Consider the following 23333-nt stretch of genomic DNA (forward strand, 5'->3'; position numbering starts at 1 on the left):
CAGATTTCAAGCATTTGAATACAGCTCAGCCTTCCAAGCGTGTAGGAGAAACTATGGCGGCCACAAAACCCACAGAAAACGCTAAACGCCCAATGTAGAGGCAGAGTTTGGCTCGTCTGTTCTGGGCTACTGTAGAAACATGGCGGTCCAACACGGCGTCCCCCCGCGGAAACAGTTAATTCAATTCTTATTTTCAGGTTATTACACACTAATGAAAACAAGGTTATGCATATTATATTACATTTCTAACAATGTTACACACTGGACCTTTAAGTGTCTTTTTAGTACAAATTTCCCCTCTGTGTGTTTCCATGGAGGGTGTTTCCTTTCTAAGCCATGGTGGAAAGAAACCTCCTGTACGTTGCATGTACAGTTGGGGAGCTGCTAGGACAAAATACTGGCAATAAATCTCCACACAACTGCCAGGACAAAGCTAATCATTCAATTTCTCTAACTCCGGCTGGCTCATACTAACTTCGGCTGAACTTTAAAATAAATTTTTGCATAGAATGAGGATTGTGGATGTTAAAGTGTAGTCCCTCAGCCAGTATGGACAGGAGGAACAATTACAGCCACCAATAATGCCTTAAATGAACGTACATAATACTACAACTTATTTATTAAACCTTATATAGATTGAGTTTTACAAACTAATCCACCAGACTGGGTTTACCGCCACGAGAGTGATGCCTTTCACCCGTACCTGGGGCTGTCACAGTGTCTGATAGACGAGGACACTCCTCCTCCACAGGTCCTGCTGCACTCCTCCCAGGGTGACCACAGACCCCAGCCCCCGTCTACGCCCTCTGGACGAGTCCCATACGCCACGCACACCCTCTTGTAGCACCACTGTAGCACAAACACACAAATATTCTTACACGTTTTAAATAAGTCACACTTAAACAATGACAAAAAAAAGGTCTCGGTGAAAATGGAAAAGTAAGACGGTAACGATTTATAAAATACATAACAACACTGACCAGTACGGTAGGGAGGGATATCCTCTCTCTGAGAACTTTTTTACTTTGTTGGTGTTTATTTTGTCTTTTTTTTCCCTTTAAAATAGTTTATCCCACAAATATCTTTATTGGAAAACATGTCATAAACAAAACAACAACCAAGATGAGTCAGCGTCAAGACATCTGCTGCTTTTTTATTCTTGTAAGAAGCAGGAGAACCACATGAACGACATCATCCTAGAACACCTCCCCCTAACTTTAAAAAGAAAAAGGTCAATTTCAGTATTTACCCCTTTCTCTATGGTGTTGGTCTGACAGATGGTTCCCTCTGCAGCGGGAATGCTGCTGGTGATGCAACGGTTGCTCTTGCTCATGCACCAGAGTTCACTGCAGACTTCCTGTATGTGGAAAGGATAATAAAAATATTGGAGAGAGACGGGGAGAAGAAAAAGAGAGGAAAAAAAAGTGCAGAATGTGCATTATAAAGACACAAGAGCAGACACACTCTTGTTCACCTTTCCCTCTACAGCAATGCCTATAACACGTGGGGGTTATGTTTTATTGTGTACATATGCTCTGACCACGTAGTATCGATAATAATGAGTCTATAAAGCCGTATGCTGTTCCAGATGTCTATTCGCTCTGAATCTGGCCCCGTAAAAGTTGACCATGTAATAAAGAGGATGCTATTCAGAAAAGGTATTGCAAGATGTTTCCCGTTGTCAAAGGAGGCCGACTTGAAGGAGTTCGAACCAGAGGAACGTAAATTAGGTGCGAGCAAATCATTTTAATTGAGATTGATCTCGTATAAAAAGATTAAGTCAGCCTGGTTCTCTCAGAACAAAGACGGAAACAGGTTGAAACTGATACAAACAACAAAATAATCACCTGACCCACTGAAATGTGAAAAGAAAAAAGAAAAAGAGAAGAAAGGAAAACTGAGAGCTAATGATACATATGTATACTTTATGTATATATATATATACACACACACACACACACACAGAGCAAGCGCCCACTTTACATATAACAACATATTCTAAATTAGGAAGGAATATGAACACTATGATGTGTGCACATTTGTACATATATTCCATTTATATAATATTTACACATAACGGCTACAGAGGTGTTTTGTTGAGTGATATAAAACTATAAAACTTCTGCTATAGCGAGCCCGTTTCCAGGCCAGTGATCACTATCTGCGCCCAGATTGGAGGAATGTGAAGAATGGGTCAAATGCCTGGTGTTGTGTATTATATTCAGACTTTAATTTAATATATTCAGACTTTCATTTAATATATTTAGACTTTCATTTAATATATTTAGGTTTCTTCCCATATATTTAGACTTTTATTCAATATATTCAGACTATATTCAATATATATATCGATATGGTGATATAAATTTACCAGTGTTGTGGTTGCTCATATCAGGGGAAGCACACACCTGAGAACAAACATGGATGAAAATGTGTTCAGAGCACTCACCGCGTATTTACACTGTCTGGATCTGACACCATACTGGAACCGACACTGTTCATCTGCATCATACGCCTGACCCGGTGCTGTGGTGGGGTACACGAACTCCTGCTTGGGGGGGACGTTGTTCAGACAGGAGCCCATACCTGAGCTACAGCCCAGCAAACAGAAGAGGAAAAGAAGAGGCTTTAAATTACACAACGAGAGGCACATTTGAGAGAGCATAGATATGTTTAAAAGTGTTCAGCTCTCTGCGCTTCTAACTGGATCTGTGTGGTTTGAAGTTTAGTTTCTCTCTCTGCTTCATAATAAAAGCGTTAAAGATAACCGGAGGCTTTTAATGTGAAGTTAAACTTTTATAGGAAGTTAAATGTGTTTTATTGACACACCAAAACAGAAAGATAATTAAATTTAACTGGATTTTTCCTCCTGTCAAGATCCATCTTTAACTTAAGTGTTTCTCTGACCATCAGAAATGTTGATTTCTTTCTTTCTCAAACCTCTAATTACCAAATTATTTGTGGTGTTGCAGATATCTGATAGGCTGACTCACTCCAGGAAGCTAGTGATGTAATCCCGGCTACAGGCGGACCAGATGAACGGGTTTGTCTTCATGGTGATGTGGTCAGCCATCAGCTTGGCGGTCTCCTGGCTGCGGGGCCCGCAGGCGTTCCCCATCCCGTCATGGTTCATCCCAAACCTAAAAGCCCATGATGACACAGTGAGAACAGTTTGAGGCAGCGTGGAGCGGTAATAGTCTCTGCAGCAGGGACGGGGACAGTGGTAATAAAGATCTAAAGAAGAGACATGTAGTGGTTTGATTGTCAGAAGTGGGGTGCCAAATAAATTAAATTAACATCAAACCACACAAAGGATAACTCTGAATCACAAACTTTAAGAAAATACAGGACTATTGATCAATGTTTGCAGCCGTAATAGATTTTTGTTTTGAAATGAGAAAAACAAAATTGGGGAATGAGACACTTTCTGTTTTTGTTTAGAAAATAAAAAACAGAAAGTGAAAAAAGTTCCTTTTTTTTATTTTTATTTTTTTTTACAACTAACGGAAAACAGGTTGTTTTTATAGTTTTCCGTTTTTGAAAATAAAAACCAGAAGATTTAACAGTTTCCTGAATACACCAACTACTATTATTTACATTAAAGTGGCAGATAGCCACAGTGTAAAAGACCAGAGTCCAAAGCTGTAATAAATGTTCAAATGTTATGATTGAATGTTTTAATATTAATATATATTATCTAATATTCTAATATTATTTATCATCATCACAGGACAGTGGACATTGGTCTTCATTAAACTACAGGCTCTACTGGTTGTCTATTGACCAACAAATCAGGGAGTTCGTTACACCTCGTGGTGGCTCTTTAAACTGTGCAATGTCTGGCACTCTGTGGCTCAGAGGTAGAGCGGGTCGTCCATTAATGGAACGGAAGGTTGTTGGTTCGATCCCCAGCTCCTCCCCGCTGCATGTTGAAGTATCCTTAAGCAAGATACTGAACCCCATATTGCTCCTGATGCTGTGTCATGTGTATGAATGTGAATAGTTTCTGTTCGATGGTTAACTGTGTGAAAGGCTGAATGTAGTGTAGCGTAAAAGTACAGACCATTTACCATTTAAAGAACAATCAGTTAAGATATAGCCCAACTATTTATAGCATTGTGAGTATTTGCTGCTTTTCTCTCTTTTAAACGAGACATTTGATGATTCATAATCATATTTGTCACTATTTTCTGAAATTTTAAAGACCAAACAATTAATCGAACCAATAATCAGCATATTAATCAACAGTGAAAATAACTGTTAATTACAGCCCTCAAGTTTACGTTCTTTGTTAACATGATAACATTGTGAAAACACTTCAATTACTGATTATTTTCATTACTTCTGGTTATTTTCTTGACTTGTGGATTCATCGTTTTGTCTCCAAAATATAAGAAAATAGTGAGAAATTCTGGTTTGTATTTCCAAGAGCTCAATATAACATCAAAATATTGTTTTCCTATATTTGACCCACAGTCTTAACCCAAAAGAAATTAAATTCACTGTCACATACGACAAAGAAAAGCATCAAATCCTCTGATTGAGAATCAGGAACTGACTGGACCCCACAGACCCAAACACAGAAATACTAAAATATGAAACGTTTTGTCCAGAAGATAATTTAAAAATGGTCCATCTTCAACATGACATGGTAAAAGGATACATAAATGACATGATATCGAAAACTGTATTAAGTTACACAATGGTCCATTTGTTTTCTTTTTCAGCGATCACTCATGACAGACAGCAAAAACACTCACAGTAGCTGTGTTTGAGTCTGAAACATAAATGTTCTGAAAGCTTTTCCTCAGCTGAGTCATTCCTCTCTAGGTCTGTCTTGTCTTTTCATGTGGGTGCCCTCCACCACAAACAGGCCTGTGTTTAATCTAACGCCGTACTGTGATGTCAAAACAATTTATATGACAATCAAAAACAAATGTTGATTGTGTTGAGACCCGAGGAAACAGGCTGTATATGTAGACGCGCGCTAATCGGCACGCTATGTCCAGTCATGTTGGCTAGTGGAGCCTTGTGGTCTGAGTACTCGAAAGCTACCTGTGTTTATCATTAGTGCGGCAAGACCCTGAAGGATCCACCATCTGTCTTAGTACTTCTCGGGGCTATGTGTGTGGACAAAACGCAATAGGAAACTCAGTTACTTCCCCCAAAATATACCAATACCATGAAAAAAGAGGGACAAAATCAGTATCTTTTTTTGATTTACTGGATTCAGGACAGAAATAAAGCATACAGGCGAGATGAGATTTACTTGTTACTAAGTGATTCAGATCGGTTCGACCAGGAAAATGAGCAAAACACGTTTTTTTTTTAGTCATCCACATATAAAAAACAGAAGGCAACTCCAGGTGCTGCACCGGCCACACATGTAACTAATTCCACATATAAATAGTGTGACGGAAAGAAAATATACAACTATTAACACATTCTCAACTGATGGAAATGACTCATGGTGTTAGAGAGATTACATAAACTCGGGAGGAGGGAGGGATCATCTTGGACCAGACCACAAGAAAAGAAGACACATGAGACGCCTCAGGGATTTCTTTAGAGACATTTTGTGTTTTGAGCTTTAGCTAAAGAACAGCAATAATGGATCTGGTACAGTAGAGAGTCGGTTCAGACTTCAACAGGATGGATCTTTGACAGCTTCTCTACAGTGGTTGATGGCTTCATGTGCAAGACCCCGCATGAAAACCTTCTAAAGATTTATAACAGCAAGTCTACTGAAACTGTGTTCAACCTGTGTTTATATATCTCTCTTGTTTTTGGATAAACTCATTCAAGTGGCAATCTATTCAACACCTCTCAAGACAGTTTACTCTGGACTGAAGTGGTGGACGAACCAACCATCGGCCCGACCGACTGACAGACCAGCTGGCATCCTTAGAGTCACACCGATAGCGTGGATAAGAAATTAAAATATGCCAGACGATGACATGTAAATTATCTTTAGTTTTGCCTTTGGAAAATTCCTGCATTGAGGATAAAATTGTTTCTGTGTGTGTGTGTCCATGTTTCACTCACGTGTGTCCTATCTCGTGAGCGATAGTGAAGGCTGTTCCCAGGCCAATATCCTCATTGATGCTGCAGCTCCTCTCTGGCTCACACATCCCTCCTACAGGAGCAAGACCTGTCACACACACACACACACACACACACACTATATAAATAAAGATACGCTATCACCTCTGACTGTAAAATCATCAATAGGGCTGTACGATAACGTAAAATAATAAATAAATCGTACTGCGGTAAGTTGGACAAATATTGTGATATGATTCACGGTCAGTGGGAATTATCATTATTTGCTTCACAATTTTCATTTTCACTGAATAAACTATTAAATCATAATGATGAGACATTTGTTGGGCTCTGTAACAAACATTTGTAAGCCACAGCAGCTCTTCAGCACTACAGTTCTTCATTATAATGCTGGTTTAACACACATTTTACATCAAATCAAACTGCAGCTTCTGTGATTTGGATGTTGCTCTTGACCAATTTTGATAACATTTCGATCAATTGTGCAGCCGTAATCAATACTATAGGAGACACATCTACAAAACCTTATTAATCTCATCTTCTGGGTGGCTGAGAGACTTAAGATGTTCAGACTTGAATATGCTGCTATTCTTAACTGAATCTATTCAGAAATATAATTTAATTTTCAACAAATTGTAAAGCTATTAGAATAAAGTTTACTCTGTAATTATTCAAATACAACATCAGCACACATAATGCACCTTCATTTAGATAAACCAAGGATGAAGCACCTAAGTCTTGAAGCTTGATTCGTATCTTATTTGTTTTGCGTGTAAATGTGAATAACATGTAAAGTTTGAGATATTGAAAGTGAGGACAATATGGCCGGTACTCACTTCAGACTAGATCTTTAATTTAGGGTTACACTAAGAATTGAGTTCAGGTTCAGGTTAGTGTTAGATATTTAGTCATGATGGTCATCAGTTCGGGGTCTCATTCATACCAAAGTACAAATCAGTGTCAAACGTGTGTTTGTGTGTGTTACCTAGGGTTTCACAGGGCTTGTTTTTTTGGATGCAAATGTCGTACCTGCAGATGGAAAGGGAAAAAAAATCAACCAGGTAGTTTAAAACTAATACTTACAAACTCAGACACAAACACAGGCAGCATCACGAAAGGTGAAACCCAGCATGTAATCACATCTGCATATCCAAACAGACACGTACAAGTGCAAACACACTTGATATGGACAGACACACTCATACAGACGTTATGGACAGACAGTGGACAGCAGCGATAGCAGACAGATATAGTTTTAAAAGAACAATAGCAGGAAATCATGGACGGTCACTGTGGTGTCATCTGTCTGGACAGTTTCCATCCTTGATAAATCCTGTCGTAAAAAAAAAAACCCAAGTGTTCTCACAAAGCCACCACCGAAACCACATCTCAAAAACACACATCTATCTATCTGTACTTTACTTACGCCTCCTCTTACATAATTACACTGTCAGAAAGAATAAAAAAAAGTTTTACTTGTGGCAGCTCATCGCATTCAGATGACTCTGACCAAAACCATGGTTGTGTTGTTTGCTGTTCCACATTCCTCAGTCAATAGCACCAGTGTTTTATCTGCTTAATATGCATCCACCACTGTTGTCTCTATTATCCTCCAGCAGTATCAGTAACAGAGAGCGCAGTGAGAGAAATGATGACATTTAAAGAACGCAGCGCTGTCAGATTTCAAGGCAGCTTTGCTCTCCTCTCTTTCACTTTCTCTCAGGGTGTCTCTCGCTCCATTTTCACTGGGCTGCTTTCTTCAAATAAATAAATCTGTCATTGTCTCCCGCTCTTCATATCTCTCTTTCACATTTTCTCTCCAGATGCTGAGCTGGGCAGAGCGGCCCCAGCTATCGTCACCTCAGACAGGACAAGATACAGCCCAACTCTCTTGGCTTAATGAAAACCTATGAGGATAGGGACTGGGAATGTAAGAATTCAGCTCAGAGGAAACCCCGTTTTAACCCTTATATGAATAGGGAAACATACGAAACATAATTATATTTACAAGCATTTGCAGTAGGACGATAAGGGTGTTATACATACTCATTCGCCAGTTACAGGCATCTGTCGTCCTCCAGAACAGAGTTACAATCTTTGTAGCTTACTCCTGAGAAAGGTTTGTCTGTGTGTATTTCTCACCTGGTGATAAGCACGGCGGTGTCATGGTGAGCGATCCCGTTGTCTGGTATGGCGTTACCGTAGCTGCTCCGGTGCTGGATGGTTTTCTGCCACTTACAGAAGCTGTCTAAAGACTTTCCTGCATGGTGGTTGATCTCTAGTGTCGGCTGGAAGAGAGGCAAGAGACGAGACAGAGAGTCAAAAAGCAAAATTGGGAAAATAAACGTACATATTTGAGTCTTAAAACACAACAAAAATGGAGGTTTCAACTCCAGCAATTTCCTACTTTTGCACAGACAAATAATTAATTGTAACAATAAGATTGTGTCAACAGTGTCGGCAAAGAGGAGATTTCAACAATCAGGCGATAGGCCCATCCATGCTATGATAAGCCAGCCCCAGTCTTCCTGTATTGCTGTGTTTCAGGCTTGTTTTCCGCCGTAGTATGTTAGTCTTTCTGTCCTGTGAAAACCACATATCTCTAAAATGTCAACTTTTTGATTTGATAATCCAACAGGTTTTTTAAATGGTTTATTTAGTCAAGAAGTAGGAGGATACTTAATGCATACAGGAAAGCTTAATTCTTGAGTTTATCTAAAATAAAATTCAAAAATCACCAAATGTTGAGATACATGGTTTTCACTGGACAGCAACTTCACTAGACTGTAGCTAATGCAGAGGCAGGATTAGAGTAAAGGTGCTTTCTAGTATTATGAGAGTGCAGAGAGGAGAAGGGAGGGAGTGCTCTGCTGGCCACAGCTGGCGAGAACTCGTAACCCAGGAATGCATGTGGTGACATAACTAGTAATTGTCTCATCCCACAGTCCCTCATTTCTGGGCCCACTGCTGGCCTGATTTTATTTTCCAGGGGCAGCTTGCCGTTTTCAGACCTGGAAACCAGCAACAGAGCCACTAGCCGAGACTACTCTCAATCCTGTCCTGACCTCAACCTCAACAGTCCGTAGGGAAAGAATAACAACACTAATACTGCCCGCCGCTAATGATCCTAACATTTACTTCTTTACTCTGTCGGATGACAAACACATCCGAGCGGTAAATTATGGGGCTAATTTTGAGGCAGTATGAACAGTATGAATCATAAATGTTCCCTAATAAGACAGCGATGGCGGAAACCTCAAAGCCACACTGTAATGCCCCTTTAATTCAGTATGATTCATCTGTCAGATTGCTAGAAGGTCAACATTATGATGGAGCTGACCGCACCGTCTCACCACATGCTGTTAATGGCAGGCTAATAAGGTCAGTTACTAGGTAGTCAGATGGCCCAGTCATCTCCTGTGCTATGCTGGTAAGGTCGTGCACTTTTTATGAGCTGAACCCCCGCCTTGTGGTCAAGTGTGGATTCAAACTCTGCGCCCTTTTTAACCTCCTTTAACTCACTTATATCCTATAAGAAGAGTCAACAGCTCAGTGAGGCTGTGCACTGCAATCCTTCGAGCTAAATGCTAACATCAGCATGCTAACATACTTTAAATGGCTCACGCTAACACGCTGATGTTTAGTAGGTATGTTTTTCATGTTCATTTCATGCATACAAACACACAAGTTCTTCAAATTCATCCTGAGGGGGACATGACTGTCTGTACCAAGTTTCATGGCAACCCAATCAATAAAAAAGTAATGGTGGTGCGAGGGAAACAGTCAGGGAATCACCAAAGTCTATTGGAGTTATCTTCTTGAAACCACAAATTCTGTGCTAGTCCATAATATTGATGTATTTCACTGAATATGTGAAAATCTTGACCTGCTGGTGGATAACCAATGTTATGAGAATTAATTTTTTGAGCCCCAGCGATATGTGTACCTAAATTCACGGCAAAAAAGTTGTTGAGACATTTCAGTAAAGCTGAAAATGTCAACGTCATCAGAGGTTTAGAGGATCACCAAAGTCAGAAAGATCCAAAGTCTGTGAATGTCTGTACAAACTTTTATGACAATCCATCCAATAGTTAATAGACCAAGTCACCGACTGACATTTATAAGTCACGTTGCCACCAAAGCTAGAAAATATTGGTAAAATGACCTTGAGGAATTTGGTGAAACTGGAACCTGATGGTGTTTTCTTGTGCCTTAAACCCAAAACATCTGTGCATCTTCTCTGGTGAAGCAGATTCTGTTTTTTTTGTTTTTTTTGCATCCGCTTCTAAATCTAACTTTTCTACACTGTGTGTCATATCAATGGCGAGAGAGGTCACTGTTCCCACAGTAACCAGCAGGACTGTCACAAAGCAGCTCTGTCAGGTACAAACCCCCCCCTCATATCCTGACTGTCCCGCCTTTCCTCACCTCTTCCTTGCTTCCTTACATCCTCTCGTCCCTTTCATTACAGCCAAGACCCACTTACCCACTCAGAGTCCACCAAGAGTGGTGGAGGAAAAGACACTTAAGCCAATAATTTGACATAAACAAGGAGCTCATAGATGCTGGTCATGGAAGAGGTTTGTGCAGGTAACAAGGACAAGCACAGAAAGACATACACAGAGAGAAGGGAGGTTATGTACAACTTTTTAGAGTAGCTGACAAACTTAATTTACCTGGTCTTCCATGAGCAGGATGAGCCGTGTCACCACAATGTTGACTGCATTCCCCAGGCTAGAATCCTGGAACAGTTTGGCAACCTGACCTCCAGGGAAACAAGAAAAGGCCAGTCTTAAAAACAGCTGATACACTAGTGGAGCACATTACACTAGAGCTGAGACTAGAAATAGACAGAGAAGTGATCCATCACAAATTAAGATTTGTAATGACAAGAGAAGTGCCAGAAAAGAAAAGAAAAGTCTTAAAAATGTGACAAAAAAAGGTGATTCGGCATGACTGTGCAAGGACTTTGGTGTCAACCCTTAAACTGTGACCCCTGGTACGTCTGGATTAATGCATGGGCTCAGTGGCAAACAGCAAATTGAAGTGGGCTAAGAAGGCACCTCTGTCTTGTACCCCAATCAAGATTGATTTTGAGCTATAACCAAACATTTTATCTACAAGGCTAACTAGTCTTAGAGTCTTAAAAGAGCTGTAAAGTCAGTGTACTAATAGTGCCAATAATTGTTAAAGAATTAAAGCAACACTTATAAAAAAAATAAAAGACGAGTTAAAACCACTATTAGCAGTAAGGCTGCACTCAGACACTTGTCATTACGGGTGTCTGGTGTAATTTGGCCCACTTTGCTGCACACCACTAAACAGACGCTGTTGATGTTGCTGTGATTCTGTAACACTCCGGATGAAACCTGGTTTGTAACAATAGCAGCTGACCAACCCCTCATTTAAACACATTCCTAACACGTGTGCGTATAGGTTTAAAGTGATTAACCGTGTGTCAAGAGATCCCACAGTGACAGAAAGTGCAGATGATGACATACAACCTAAGCTCGTCTGACTGAAACATGTGGCATCGCCTAGAAGAAAACCACAAAGTTTTACACGTTTGTTTTTCCTTCTGCGTCTAAGAATGCTTCTAAATAAGACTCAATCTGATTTATTTTAACTTAATTTCAACTAAAACCTATTTTTAAGTAACAAGTTTATGTCTAGCTAATCCTTGGCTTCAGAGAAGCACAGAAACATATTTCTTCCACTGTAGACATTTAAAAAAAAACACGATTGGCTATTGGACTTCTGCTTAAGAGCTTAAAAAACCTAAACAACAAAACACCACCTTCACCACATCTTCGTTTGTTTTAGTGTGAAACCCACTAACACTGGGAGAGAGACTTTTTGATGCGTGTACATCTTTTGTGTTGTGAAACTTACAATATTCATGACAGCCAGGATGTACTGCTCGATGTCTCTGCGACCGTGGTAACCCACCATCATCTTGTCGGCTACCACCAGCGTCTCCACGTAGCGCTCCCGACTAACTGAGCGCTTCAGAGGCAGCTGGCCACGACCAACGTGATGGGGAGGCGTTTTCAGAGTTCGCTGCCACCATGACGCGCTTTTCATCGGCTTTTCATCTGAAGATCACACACACACTTACGTTTGTAAGGACTAAGCACTGCAGTGTTTCAACCTAAGTACATGTTAAAAATGGTACATTTTGCATTTGCTGTAAGGAGGACAAGAGATCAATGACCATTTCAAACACCTAACCAAGCAACCAGAATGATGCCTGAATACACCATTAAAAACAGAGCAGGATACACATTACAGGATGTTTTTTTTTTAACTTTTATTCGTCAAAATATGGTTTTCCGAACATACTTTTGCTCTTTCAGCAACGCCCTGTAACACAGACTCAGTCACACCCAATCACAACTGGGAACTCAGACACAACCACAATCGTCTGCTGCTGGCTGCTACGCAAATCAGCCTGTGGCAGTTTACTCCTCCAGTCTGGAGCTCACTGCAGCTACTAAAAAGACCAGAATATCTGTGCTCTTACCAATGACTCCACAGGATTGGCCCTTGTACTGATGGCGGAGCGATGACCGCTTGTAAACCACATGGGGGCGCCCCTCTGCTCTCTCCCCCCTCTCCGTCCTGGTCTGATTATCTGGTGAGACAAGGGGTTCAATCAGGTACTCCTCTCCCCCTGCAACAATCACCCCCTGCTGCAGAGAGACAGATACGTAGAATGGGAAAGAACAGAACAGAATAAAAGAGAATACAATAACAGGAATCATTGCCTTCATTATACAAATATGATCTGAATCTTTACCAAAAGCTGTTAATAAATAAAATAACACAGCCATTTATACAGATCATACCAAATGCATCCATCAGTGATGAGACTAAAATCACTTATATTCTTGATACTGACAAACTGAGCATACTGATACTGAGCAACGAGGTAGGCAGGGTAAGTTAGGGTAAGGCAGAAGTGAATCAGAGGCCCTCTGAGGGATCCCGGTGCTAATGGGTCAGAAAACTGACAGCTGGAGAGGAAGAGCCTTAGTAATAATCTCTGAGCTTCCAATTCAGCAGATTTTGCACACAGTGTTAAATGTTGTTGCTTTTTTTTTGCCCTTCATTTATGTTCACTGTTTGTAGAAAGGTACAGGTGTTTACAGCTCACATGCAAGGTGTCTACACCACAGTGAGACTCTTGGAAAAAGCTTTTGTTCTACAGGGTTAAGAGTCACAATACCAAACAAATCAAGATAATGAAGAAATAACACAAGCACTACCTACATACATACAATAAGACTGTAGTGGCTAACGTTTTTAGTACAGACACAATATATGTACAGTGTTTAGGGCTCACTTATAACTTGAGAAGTGAATAGTCAACTTAGCATTGCAGACGGTTAAAAACAAGATGCTAATTGGAGAAGAAATTCCAATTTTAAAACCAAACCACAGTTATAAAAACATTACAAAGGAAGCTGACGGACACGGTAATCGTCTTGCAAACTAATACAACCCAGGTTTGTAGCAGAGTTAACATGGTGACTTAAAGCACCAGTGTGTAGCATCTAGTAGTCAGTAGTGCAGATTGCACTTCACCCTCCCTTTCTAAGTGCAACTACAGTGTTTGGTTTGTCTGTTCTGGGCTCCTGTAGAAACATGATGGTTTAACATGGCGGCCTCCACGGAAAGCGACCCGCAGCGTCTGTAGCTATAAAAGGCTCATTTTAAAGGTAACAACAACATAACAATTGTTATTTTCAAGTGATTATACACTAATGAAAACACAGTTATGCATATTATATTCAATTCCTACCAACAGATCCTCCTAAATGTTACACACTGGACCTTTAAAACCTTTAAATTCCTTTTTCATGTAGTTTTTTCTGTTTCATCGCTTTTCCTTTTGTTCCCCTTTTTGTGTGAATCTTAAATATTATTATATTATGATTTAATTTGCTGTGACCATGCGATCATTAGTATCCAAAATTACTATATATATTATATATATATATATATATATTATATATATAGTATATATATAATTATTATTATATATATATATGAACATGTAGTACGAACAATAACTGTAATAACAAAAACAAAGGAATAGATTTAAACTGGCCTGAGTAACAGTATTACACTATATATATATTTGTTATAAAAGCAAAATCTACACAGGAGAGGGCAATGCTAAATTTTCTTCTTGATATTAAAATTGAATAGTAATGGAATATAATCTTTATCTGGTATATCTCTTAGAGAGTTTATCCCATTTACAGCCTATTTTAATGCCATGTCAGGTTACAGTTGTGTAGTGAGACACAATGAATTCAACTCTTTGACATTTACATTACATTAAATTATGACACTGATGCTAATATTAGGGGCAGTTTTATTTTAGATTCCAAGCCTAACATTATCCGTCATATCGCTCGGTGTTCACACTGTTCCCTCACAGGGTTCCTCTGTGGCAAAGAGGATCAGGACCCACAAAACAAACACACACACACATACAGACAAACACACGTGAGAGCATGAAAGAGTGAATGAGAGCGAGAAAAATGAGCGAGCGAGACAGAGAGCGATACACTAACACTTCCTTTGATTCTGCTCAGATGTGTTGGCCCCGGTCAGAGCGAGTGTCTCCCCTCGACTCACTGCGGCAGCTTTCAAAGTGCCTTTAATCTCATAATAAAGTTAGTGATGCTCCCCTGGACACAGCCCGCTCACTGGTGAATGTGCTCACGCTGGTCTGACCCACAGTAATTACGTGTGTGGTTTATTAACGCTTTGTGAACACATCTAATCCTCAGCTGTGTATACAACTGTTATTGTGGAGCCTGCTGTTTGTAGTAAGGGGATACACAGATACACAGTGCTGTGAATGCAGGAAAAGACGAGGATAACTTTGATCTCTCCGTTTGGGGCATTAACAAGCAACTTACTTCATGAGAATGGGAAATATATTAAAAGGAATTGCTTTACTAAGTGGTAAACAAGACCACTTTAGGAAGCTGTTTCCATTTCTAGAAGATTAAAGGTCCCCCCTGTTCAGATATTTCTTCTCAAAGCACTGCTTCCCATAACCTGCCTTGTTGACCACAGCTTCAGTTAATAATCTCCTACATTTCCACGTCAGCCGTTTAAAAAGCCCCAAGAAAAAGCATGCCAGAACTTGATGCATTTGGGGTTATAGGTAGAGGTTAAGAGGCTCAAACTTCAAACAAAGTGGCTATTGGATTGTCTAATAGTAACCCCCACACACTTCCCACGCTGGAACAGACGGTTTTGTATCTTTCTGATCACCTAGCAGAGCTGAGGAAGGCTTTGCACCTCCCTCTCTCACTACTTCTATCACTTTTGTGCAGCTGAGTACAGTCTGAATACCTTTGAGACACTCGGAAATATATATAAATATATTCATTCCTTGAGTCACCTTCAAATGGGGCCTTCTGGAACAGGTATAAAAACTTAATGACCTACTTAGTTTGCAAAACTGATATTAAATCATATTGGAGTTATGGTTACCAGTTTCCAGTTTTTAAATAGTAATTAAAAGGCGTATTAAAGACAGAGAAGCTTGGCATTGAATAATACCAAACTGCCTGAAATCCAAACAAGAAAGGATGCCTCAAAGTTTGTCGTTCAAGATAATTAAACCCACATTTTGTATTATATTGTCAGTTAACAGTATTTTAACCTTGATGATTACTCGCATTTCTTGAATGTAAAAATGTTTCCCACCACTACCATCCATCCCAAATGACGAGGCATTACTTTTAGCTGCGGTGGATTCTATTAAATCAAGGCTGCTGTTGGTGGAAAACATTAGCATCCCAGTTTCTTTTACAATGTTATCCCTGATTGTTACAGTAAATACTGGTGCACATTTTAAAGTTGCACTGGTTAATATCTTGTAGGGTTAAAATAATAATAATAAGAAGAAGAATCCTTCCTTCCTTTGAGATATGGTTTAAAAGCAGATGGAATTTCATTTCAGGTCATTTCACTTTCTTAGGTAGGACCACACTGGTTGGTTTGGGCAAAGATTAAAGCTGGCTTGAGTGCTCAAGGTTTGTTAAAATTTCATGCTTTGATGTCCAAACCAAGCATTACTGATCCCTTATTTGCTGAGCCAGCGCTGCTGCTGCTGCTGACCTCACTCAGTGTATTAGATGTGGATTAGACCTGAAGGTTTTCGGTCTTACCAGGCCGTTACAGTTGCTCAGGGCCACTTTGCTGGAGTGTGGCTGGTCTTGGAGGTGTCCTACATAGTGGCAGTGGGGAGAGTAAGGATGACTCCAGGCTAATCGACCTCTCTTCCAGTACTCCACCCTGAACTGCCGAGACAGCAGGCCTCCCTGCAGCGTTAGGTTCAGCAGGAAGTTGTTACGTGACGTGGACAGCTGGTAGAAGAGCTACGAGACAGAAAAAGAGAGAGTTCAGTTTATAAGTGCTCTTGGATTATAGAGAGTAATTTAAAGATATGTAAGACAAACAAAAAGGGAAATAAAAAGCATAATACAGAGTCAGGCAGCCTGTCTTCAGTGCTGCGTCTTCTTCTTCGGTGGTGTTGAGGCGTTTCTGCGTCCAGCGTCTCACCGTTAGGTCCTACACGTACCGGGATGGCAATCTCATACTGGCCTAGGCTGGACAGGAAAGCAGCTAGAGGGAGGGATATAAAGAAGGCATACAACCAAAATCTGAGTTTAACTTAATAAAAAAATCAAAATTCAGCACAATTGACTCTAATTAAAAACAGTTGAGGATTTAGGAGTTGCTTATTTTGAATAAAGCTATGGGGGCTTTTTATTGAGAGAGTAACCCAGTTGGCAAAGAGAAACTTGCAGTCTTTTTTGGCCCATTTACTGACAAGATCCCTCCACTCCAAGAACCCCCCCGCCTCCAGCATGAGGGCCAAATGGATGTTGCCGTGGTTACGCTGAAACTGTATACTTCCTGTCTGTCCCGGTCTGTGCCGGGGCCTGGTGGAGATTTATTGTCCAAACACACTCAGGCTCCAAAACAGCCAACATCATCGTGCTAACAGACGGGGGGGGGGGGGGGGGGGGGGGGGGAGAGAGAAGAGGTCACCGGCAAAATGAGCCCAGTTTTCATCAAACCTTTGGCCTCAGTTAGAGGAGAAGCAGCCCCCTTCCCACACAGAGTAAATACCCAGAGATCAGAGTTCCCTGGTACAGACTTGAAGAGCTCTGTACTGGGAAAAACCACCTCTGTAAGCAGCGGATAGGTCTGGCTTGAATAAAGAGCAAGCACAATTACAAAAGCTGCCTTCACATGGAACTCCTGAGGGTTTTTTTTACTGTAATTTTTCGACCATGGGAAGTTTAATTGCAAAAATTATGCCGACCCGTTGAAGTGGTTTTAGTCATTGAAGAGCAAAACTGGATGGTGCCTTGTTCCCTTTTTTTTTTAAATGAATGAATGAGTCAGCAATTTTTGCATTATAATTTCACCTTAAATTTTCTTCCCTTCACTATGTAGGTGCACAGAGTGAAACACTCAAGAAGGTGGGATGGCCTGTACACAGACACAGACAATACAATGATTGTGGTTACAGATTAGAAAAACATGCAATATAATTCTCAGATTTAGTCCTTTATTTTATCTTAAACTCCCGTCATTTCAGAACCTGCCATTCCCTCTTTGTCCAGTGGTGTTTTCCTGCTTTTCCTCATTACCTGACCTCCACACCCACCTGCACACCTGCTCCCAAATTCCCTCTTTTTTTCTGATTGTCTACCTGTTGTAAGAGCCTATTCTTATCTACCTTGTTCTTTACCTGTTCGGTCTGCGAGTGGTGCGTTTTTTTAGTTCAGTAGGTTAGCACTACCCTGATCACAGAAACATTCATTTAACATATAAAATTACACAGTGAACGAAAAGCTGCAATAAAAGCAGCACCTACAGATATGCGACACCTACTGCGATGCCTACAAAATGCACACAAAACACGAACAGCTGTTTTTATTGCCAGCATTTAGCTTGTTTGTTCTCAGTGGAAACATGGTGGTCTCCATCGAAGGTGACCCGGCAATCGTAGACATATAAGGCTTATTCTTGGGTAACAAAAACAACAATTCTTATTTTCAGGTGATTATACACTAATGAAAACATACTTATGAATATTATATTTCCATTTCTGCCAATAGACCCTCCTAAATATTACACACTGGACCTTTAAAATGTGTTTTTACGCACACACACATCTAAAGCTCTCCAATGACTAGTTCAAACAGCCTGAAATGGACACTCGAAGGCACGGAAACCACATCAGCACTATTCCACAAGCTTGTTCAAAACCATTACCTTCCCAAGAGCTCTGAGCTGTTTCCCACAACACACCCATCCTGCCCTCACAGACCACAGCAAGTGATCAGGCAGGTGGTATTCCTATTAGCCTTTGAAGCACGGGAAAATCTCCTGGAGAGAAAATGATGGGAGGGTGTTAATGAAGTAGAAATAACTAACCTCCAAGGAAGAAATTAAAGAGACCTCACACAGAATAAACTGTACACTAATGAAAACCAACCAAACAAATTAGCATGTAGTAGAACTAAAGGTTTGAGCGGAAGTGTTTTTTAAAAACCCACTTAAGCTTCCAAATGATGCCACAGGGGACAAAAGACACATGTAGTCCTTGAAAAACAAAAAGCATAAACACTGAACTATTAGAAGGGGATAAAATCGTTATCACGTCCCCGTTTCTCATTAGGGTTACAGTTTTCCATACTAACAGATACACACCAGATGTTAGAAGAGTTCACAGCAGCAGTGTTATTGTTGTTTACAGTGTGTCATTCACATCTGGAAGTTTTATTGGAAGACAAGACACTAATATGTATTGTTCAGTGCAGTTATTACAGCCTCTCTTATTTTTAGCCTACATATAAAACTTTATCTCGCCTTATCATCAGAGCAGACGATAGTTTTACAGCCATCTAGTTTAACCACTGTTAATAAGATGGATGAGGTCTTTAGAGTTTTTACAACTGCTTCCTATCAAACTACCAGTTTCTCCCACTTACGTATTTCTGTTCAATCTGTTACTTTCTGTTCGTGTCTGGAGCCACCGAATAAACCTGGTGGACTCCCGCTTTATGGAAAACAAACAACATATGACAACACATTGACAACTGCTTCACATCACATCCTGCCCGCCCTATCTTCTCCACTCAACACAGAGTATTTACAACCACACATATTTGATGTTTTATCTCTTAGCAAGAAGCAAATTGAGCCCCTAGCGACCTTAAAGTAGTCGATGAAAATGTAAAACTAACAGAGAAAAGAAAGTGGAAACACGCTCGCTAAATTTAACAGGAGACACTCCCTGTCTAAAAGAGTTTCATACAGAAGCTTCGGTGCTGATAAATACACCCATCCAACCATGAGCAGGGCATTACCCTGGTTTCTGTTATCACTAAATGAAAACAGTGGAAGGAAATACTCTGGATGGAAAACTGTCCCTCCCTCCATCCCAGACACACCTTCGTGGCACCTCAGGCCAAAAACATCGCTCTGCCTCGTCTGAAACAAGAACCTGAATGTGTTATTCAGTTTAAAATACGAGAGTAAGAAAGGGTGGAAGGAGTTGCTCATCTTGTTAGAAGCCATCAGACTTATGAAGCTGTTAGAAGACAAAACCACTGCTGCCTTACTCACACAGGGAAGGGATGAATGCACGTTCACTATATGGCCAAAAGTATGTAGACACCTTTTATCCGGATACTTTTATCTCCTTTTGGTTTGGTGTTAAGAACGTCCAGATGACGACGTTGCTGCCTCTCTTTTCTTTAAATTAGTTATTCTTGCACCTCTAAAAAAAGACAACAGAAGCATGTTCTTGATTTAAAAACTGTGTAACAAAAGGAAAGCTGGACTCTAATGCTACAGTTGCTAATGCTACTAGCCTTTCTATGGAAGAGGCGACCAAGAAGCTACCAAGATGAAGACTGAAGAGTTAATGCTATAGTATGCAATAATATTAGTTTATTTCTAACTTTATGGAAGCTTTTTGGGGAAGACTAGAGAATAATGTCCCTGTGCACAAAGCCAGGTTCATAAATAAATGGTTCATTTTGGTGTGGGAGAACTTAAGTGCCCGGCACAGAGGGCTGACCTCAACCCAACCCAACACATTTGGAATAAACTGGAATGCCGACTGTGAGCCAGACCTTATCGCCCAACATCAGTGCCCGACCTACTAATACTCTTGTGGCTGAATGAGAGCAAATCCCTGCAGCCAGGCTCCAAAAAACCTTGAGTCTTCACTCCTCCCAGCAGAGTGAAGACTGTTACGGCAGCAGATTAATGGTTTCCAATGGGATGTTCAACATATGGGTGAGAAGTTCACATTCTTTTAGTGGATACGGATATAGGAGCACTGGAGGAGCGACAGCAGGTCACCAATAGACGTGGTTGCTTACTTCATTCAAGGGTTCTATGCAAATACATCAACAAAGAGAGAAAAAATACAAATAAAAATGCCAAAAAAAGCAAAAAAGTTCAACTGCTGCATATTTGTCCTCCCACACTTTTAAACAAACACATAAAAAACAGCATATTCTGTACACAGCTGGACACCAAGTGAACCAGAAAACACAAGAGACATCTTTATGTTTCTAGTAATTTTCCCATTATTTCATTTGCTGTTGTAAGAGTTTTTATTCAGAAATGACTCAATGGGGTTATCATCTGTGTTAAGATATCAGCCAAGGCCTGGACAAGAGTCAAGTTCAAAGGGGAGAGAAAGAGAGAGGCACAGAGGGAGCGCAAAAGAGTGTCATAAAAACAACAACATTTTTATGGCAGATTTTTTTTGTTGTTTTGTAAATATTGTGTTATGTGTGTGTTGTTTATGACAAAATAAAAACAAACGAAATCACAGCTACAATTTTGCAAAAACTGGAATTGGTTTTAGTTTTCTTTGTTGGTGCACCTTCAGTTAGGGAAACAGCTAGAGATGATCAACTACATTATATGTAGAAGATACTGTTTCAGTCGCGTACACAAAACACACTCCAACACAGTATTTTTGTGGTTGTTACGGACGACATATATACTTTTTTTGGCCACTTGTTCACAACAGAACAAGCTGAAAACACGACATTTATATATCATGACCTAAAATATGGTGAACTTGTTAGCAAAGAGTTGCCAATTTACACATCCAGCAGACACAAAGCAACATCAGCGTTTATTTTGTGTTGTCTTTCTGTCAACTGGATCAGTGTAAGTTCAATATTCACACTCTTTCAGATCTGTTTTTGGTCTCCGCCAAGTGTGAACCTATCATGACATCACCCATTTTAGTACCATTTTAAAGCACTGAGTTTGGCATTTTGGCCATTGCCATGACAGTTAGACAGAGGCAACAATGACAGCTCGTACACTAAAATCTGTTTCTGAAACAATTTTAGGTGAGAAATAGTCAACACAGTAACAGAATCTTGTGTCGTATTTGATCAGCACCGCCGAGTTTGACAGTTTGATCTGAGTTTCCCACGGTGCGTTGGACAGACTCATTGAGAGTGACTTGTCAATCAAATGTTAGCATCATCTATTTTACTCAAAATTGGACAATAATTTACATTATAAAGTACAGAAGAAGACTAGGTGATTGCGACCATAAACTCCAATAAATCTGCTTTAGCTGCTCAATGCTTCACTATAGTCACCAGTTCGTTGCTAACTTTGTCTGCAGGCTGTTTGGTGCTGAACAGGTAGTGTCTATTAGAGCATTTTTGTTGAAAACCGACTGACAGATGTGTTGTGATGATGATGATGTGATGGAAACAAGGTTGATGGGAGCAGAGTTGCTAAATCAAAACAAGCTAAAAAATGCTAAAATGCTCCGAAGAGTTAAGAGGAACTTTAGAGTTGGATGATAGCTCTCTGTGGGTTCATCACATTCGATCAATTGTAAATGTAAAAATATTAATTAGTGCAGCTTTAAAGACTGTTTCTACCTGTGGAAAGTCTGTGAGGGAATGAGCCATGTCAGGGTTTGAGGGTAGCATTACTAAAAGGAAGCACAGTGGCAGACTATTGGAGACAGATGGCTGCGAGGGGTCAGAGGTTAAGTTTAGGAAATACACAATCACAGCCTTGTTCTGGGTGACGAGACACGGACACTCAGGGATTTTATGTCTTTGCCTTCGGGGAATTTCAGTCGCTCCAGCTTCGGCGTGTATGTGAGAGAGACGGGGGGAGACTGTGTGGTGAGAGGTGAGGGGGGAGGCGGGCACGTGGCTCTGCTACAGCAACATGATTTGTGGAAGCAGAGTTCAAGTTCAGCAGCCCAGACCTGCAGGCCTGGAGTGTGCCTCAGACGGACCTGAAACGGATTCTACGGCTCATTTGACCAAATTTCTTCTCATCTGGGCACTGTGCATGTGAACTTTAAATAAAAACAATTACAGTAACTATGGAACACATGTTGATCCTTAAATTACAATTAAACTATAATCAGATACACAGATTAAATACATATTAAAAAAAATGGGTTTTATTTTGAATTTCTAAGCATGGGTAGCACTGAGAGGGTTTTTTCTTTTACTGAAATGAAAAACAGATTTCACTCTGGGCGCCTCAACCATAAAATACATTAAAGTACTCTTGTTCTCAAAGACTGAAAATAATTAAAGCAACCCGCAGTATAAAGCCAGGATCACAGACAATAAACCAATGATGTTTTCCCACTATTTATAAAGACCTCAAAGAATAAAGTCTGCACTGTTAATAGTGTGTTTAATTCCAACTCTGGTCTCTGAAACTCTTTTCACACTGCAGTTTTGATTGGTTTGAAAAGGTCAACATGTGTTATGTAACCTGGCGTTAGACCTGCTCCAGACCAGGGTGGGACACCAGTCTGACACTGCTCAGTCTTTTGGTGGGAAAAAGGGTGAATACACATTTGTATAGTAACTACTAGCCCTCTTACCATGAGTTTGCAGCAACTTGAACATGACTGAGTCAAAGTTGTAGCATGAACTCGTAACCAAAAACAAATCTTATAGGACCAGTGTGTAGGATTCAGTTACATCTAGCGGTAAAGTTGCATTGATGGTCATTGATGTCACTGATGTCAATGCCCATTCTAAATGGTTTTAAACCAATACCCGATTGACCATTGATAAAGCGTGAAGGAAGTTACTTCAGTACATATATTGCTAGATTCAAGACCAATGGCCAAGTCAGAGAAAAGTCCAAGTGCAAATATCAAGAGTTCAAGACAAGTCCGAGATAATAGTCCG

At 40.2% G+C, this 23333-nt stretch overlaps 1 protein-coding gene across 1 annotated transcript in view; it reads right to left on the reverse strand.

The window, feature by feature from the left end:
* adamts10 (ADAM metallopeptidase with thrombospondin type 1 motif, 10) overlaps window positions 1-23333 on the reverse strand; it is a 50966-nt gene that overhangs the window by 21365 nt on the left and 6268 nt on the right. The window contains exons 3-14 of the mRNA XM_035653808.1: window positions 16580-16719; window positions 16263-16472; window positions 12587-12755; window positions 11956-12158; window positions 10740-10823; window positions 8206-8351; window positions 7049-7092; window positions 6046-6151; window positions 2994-3140; window positions 2450-2591; window positions 1250-1357; window positions 704-849 (exon numbers count right to left, since the gene is read on the reverse strand). Of these exons, the coding sequence (XP_035509701.1) occupies window positions 704-849; window positions 1250-1357; window positions 2450-2591; window positions 2994-3140; window positions 6046-6151; window positions 7049-7092; window positions 8206-8351; window positions 10740-10823; window positions 11956-12158; window positions 12587-12755; window positions 16263-16472; window positions 16580-16719 (1645 nt within the window). The remainder of the gene's footprint in view (window positions 1-703; window positions 850-1249; window positions 1358-2449; window positions 2592-2993; window positions 3141-6045; window positions 6152-7048; window positions 7093-8205; window positions 8352-10739; window positions 10824-11955; window positions 12159-12586; window positions 12756-16262; window positions 16473-16579; window positions 16720-23333) is intronic.

Source organism: Morone saxatilis, unplaced genomic scaffold, assembly GCF_004916995.1.
Source record: "Morone saxatilis isolate NCDOM2014 unplaced genomic scaffold, NCSU_SB_2.0 Contig12, whole genome shotgun sequence".
NCBI lineage: Eukaryota > Metazoa > Chordata > Actinopteri > Moronidae > Morone > Morone saxatilis.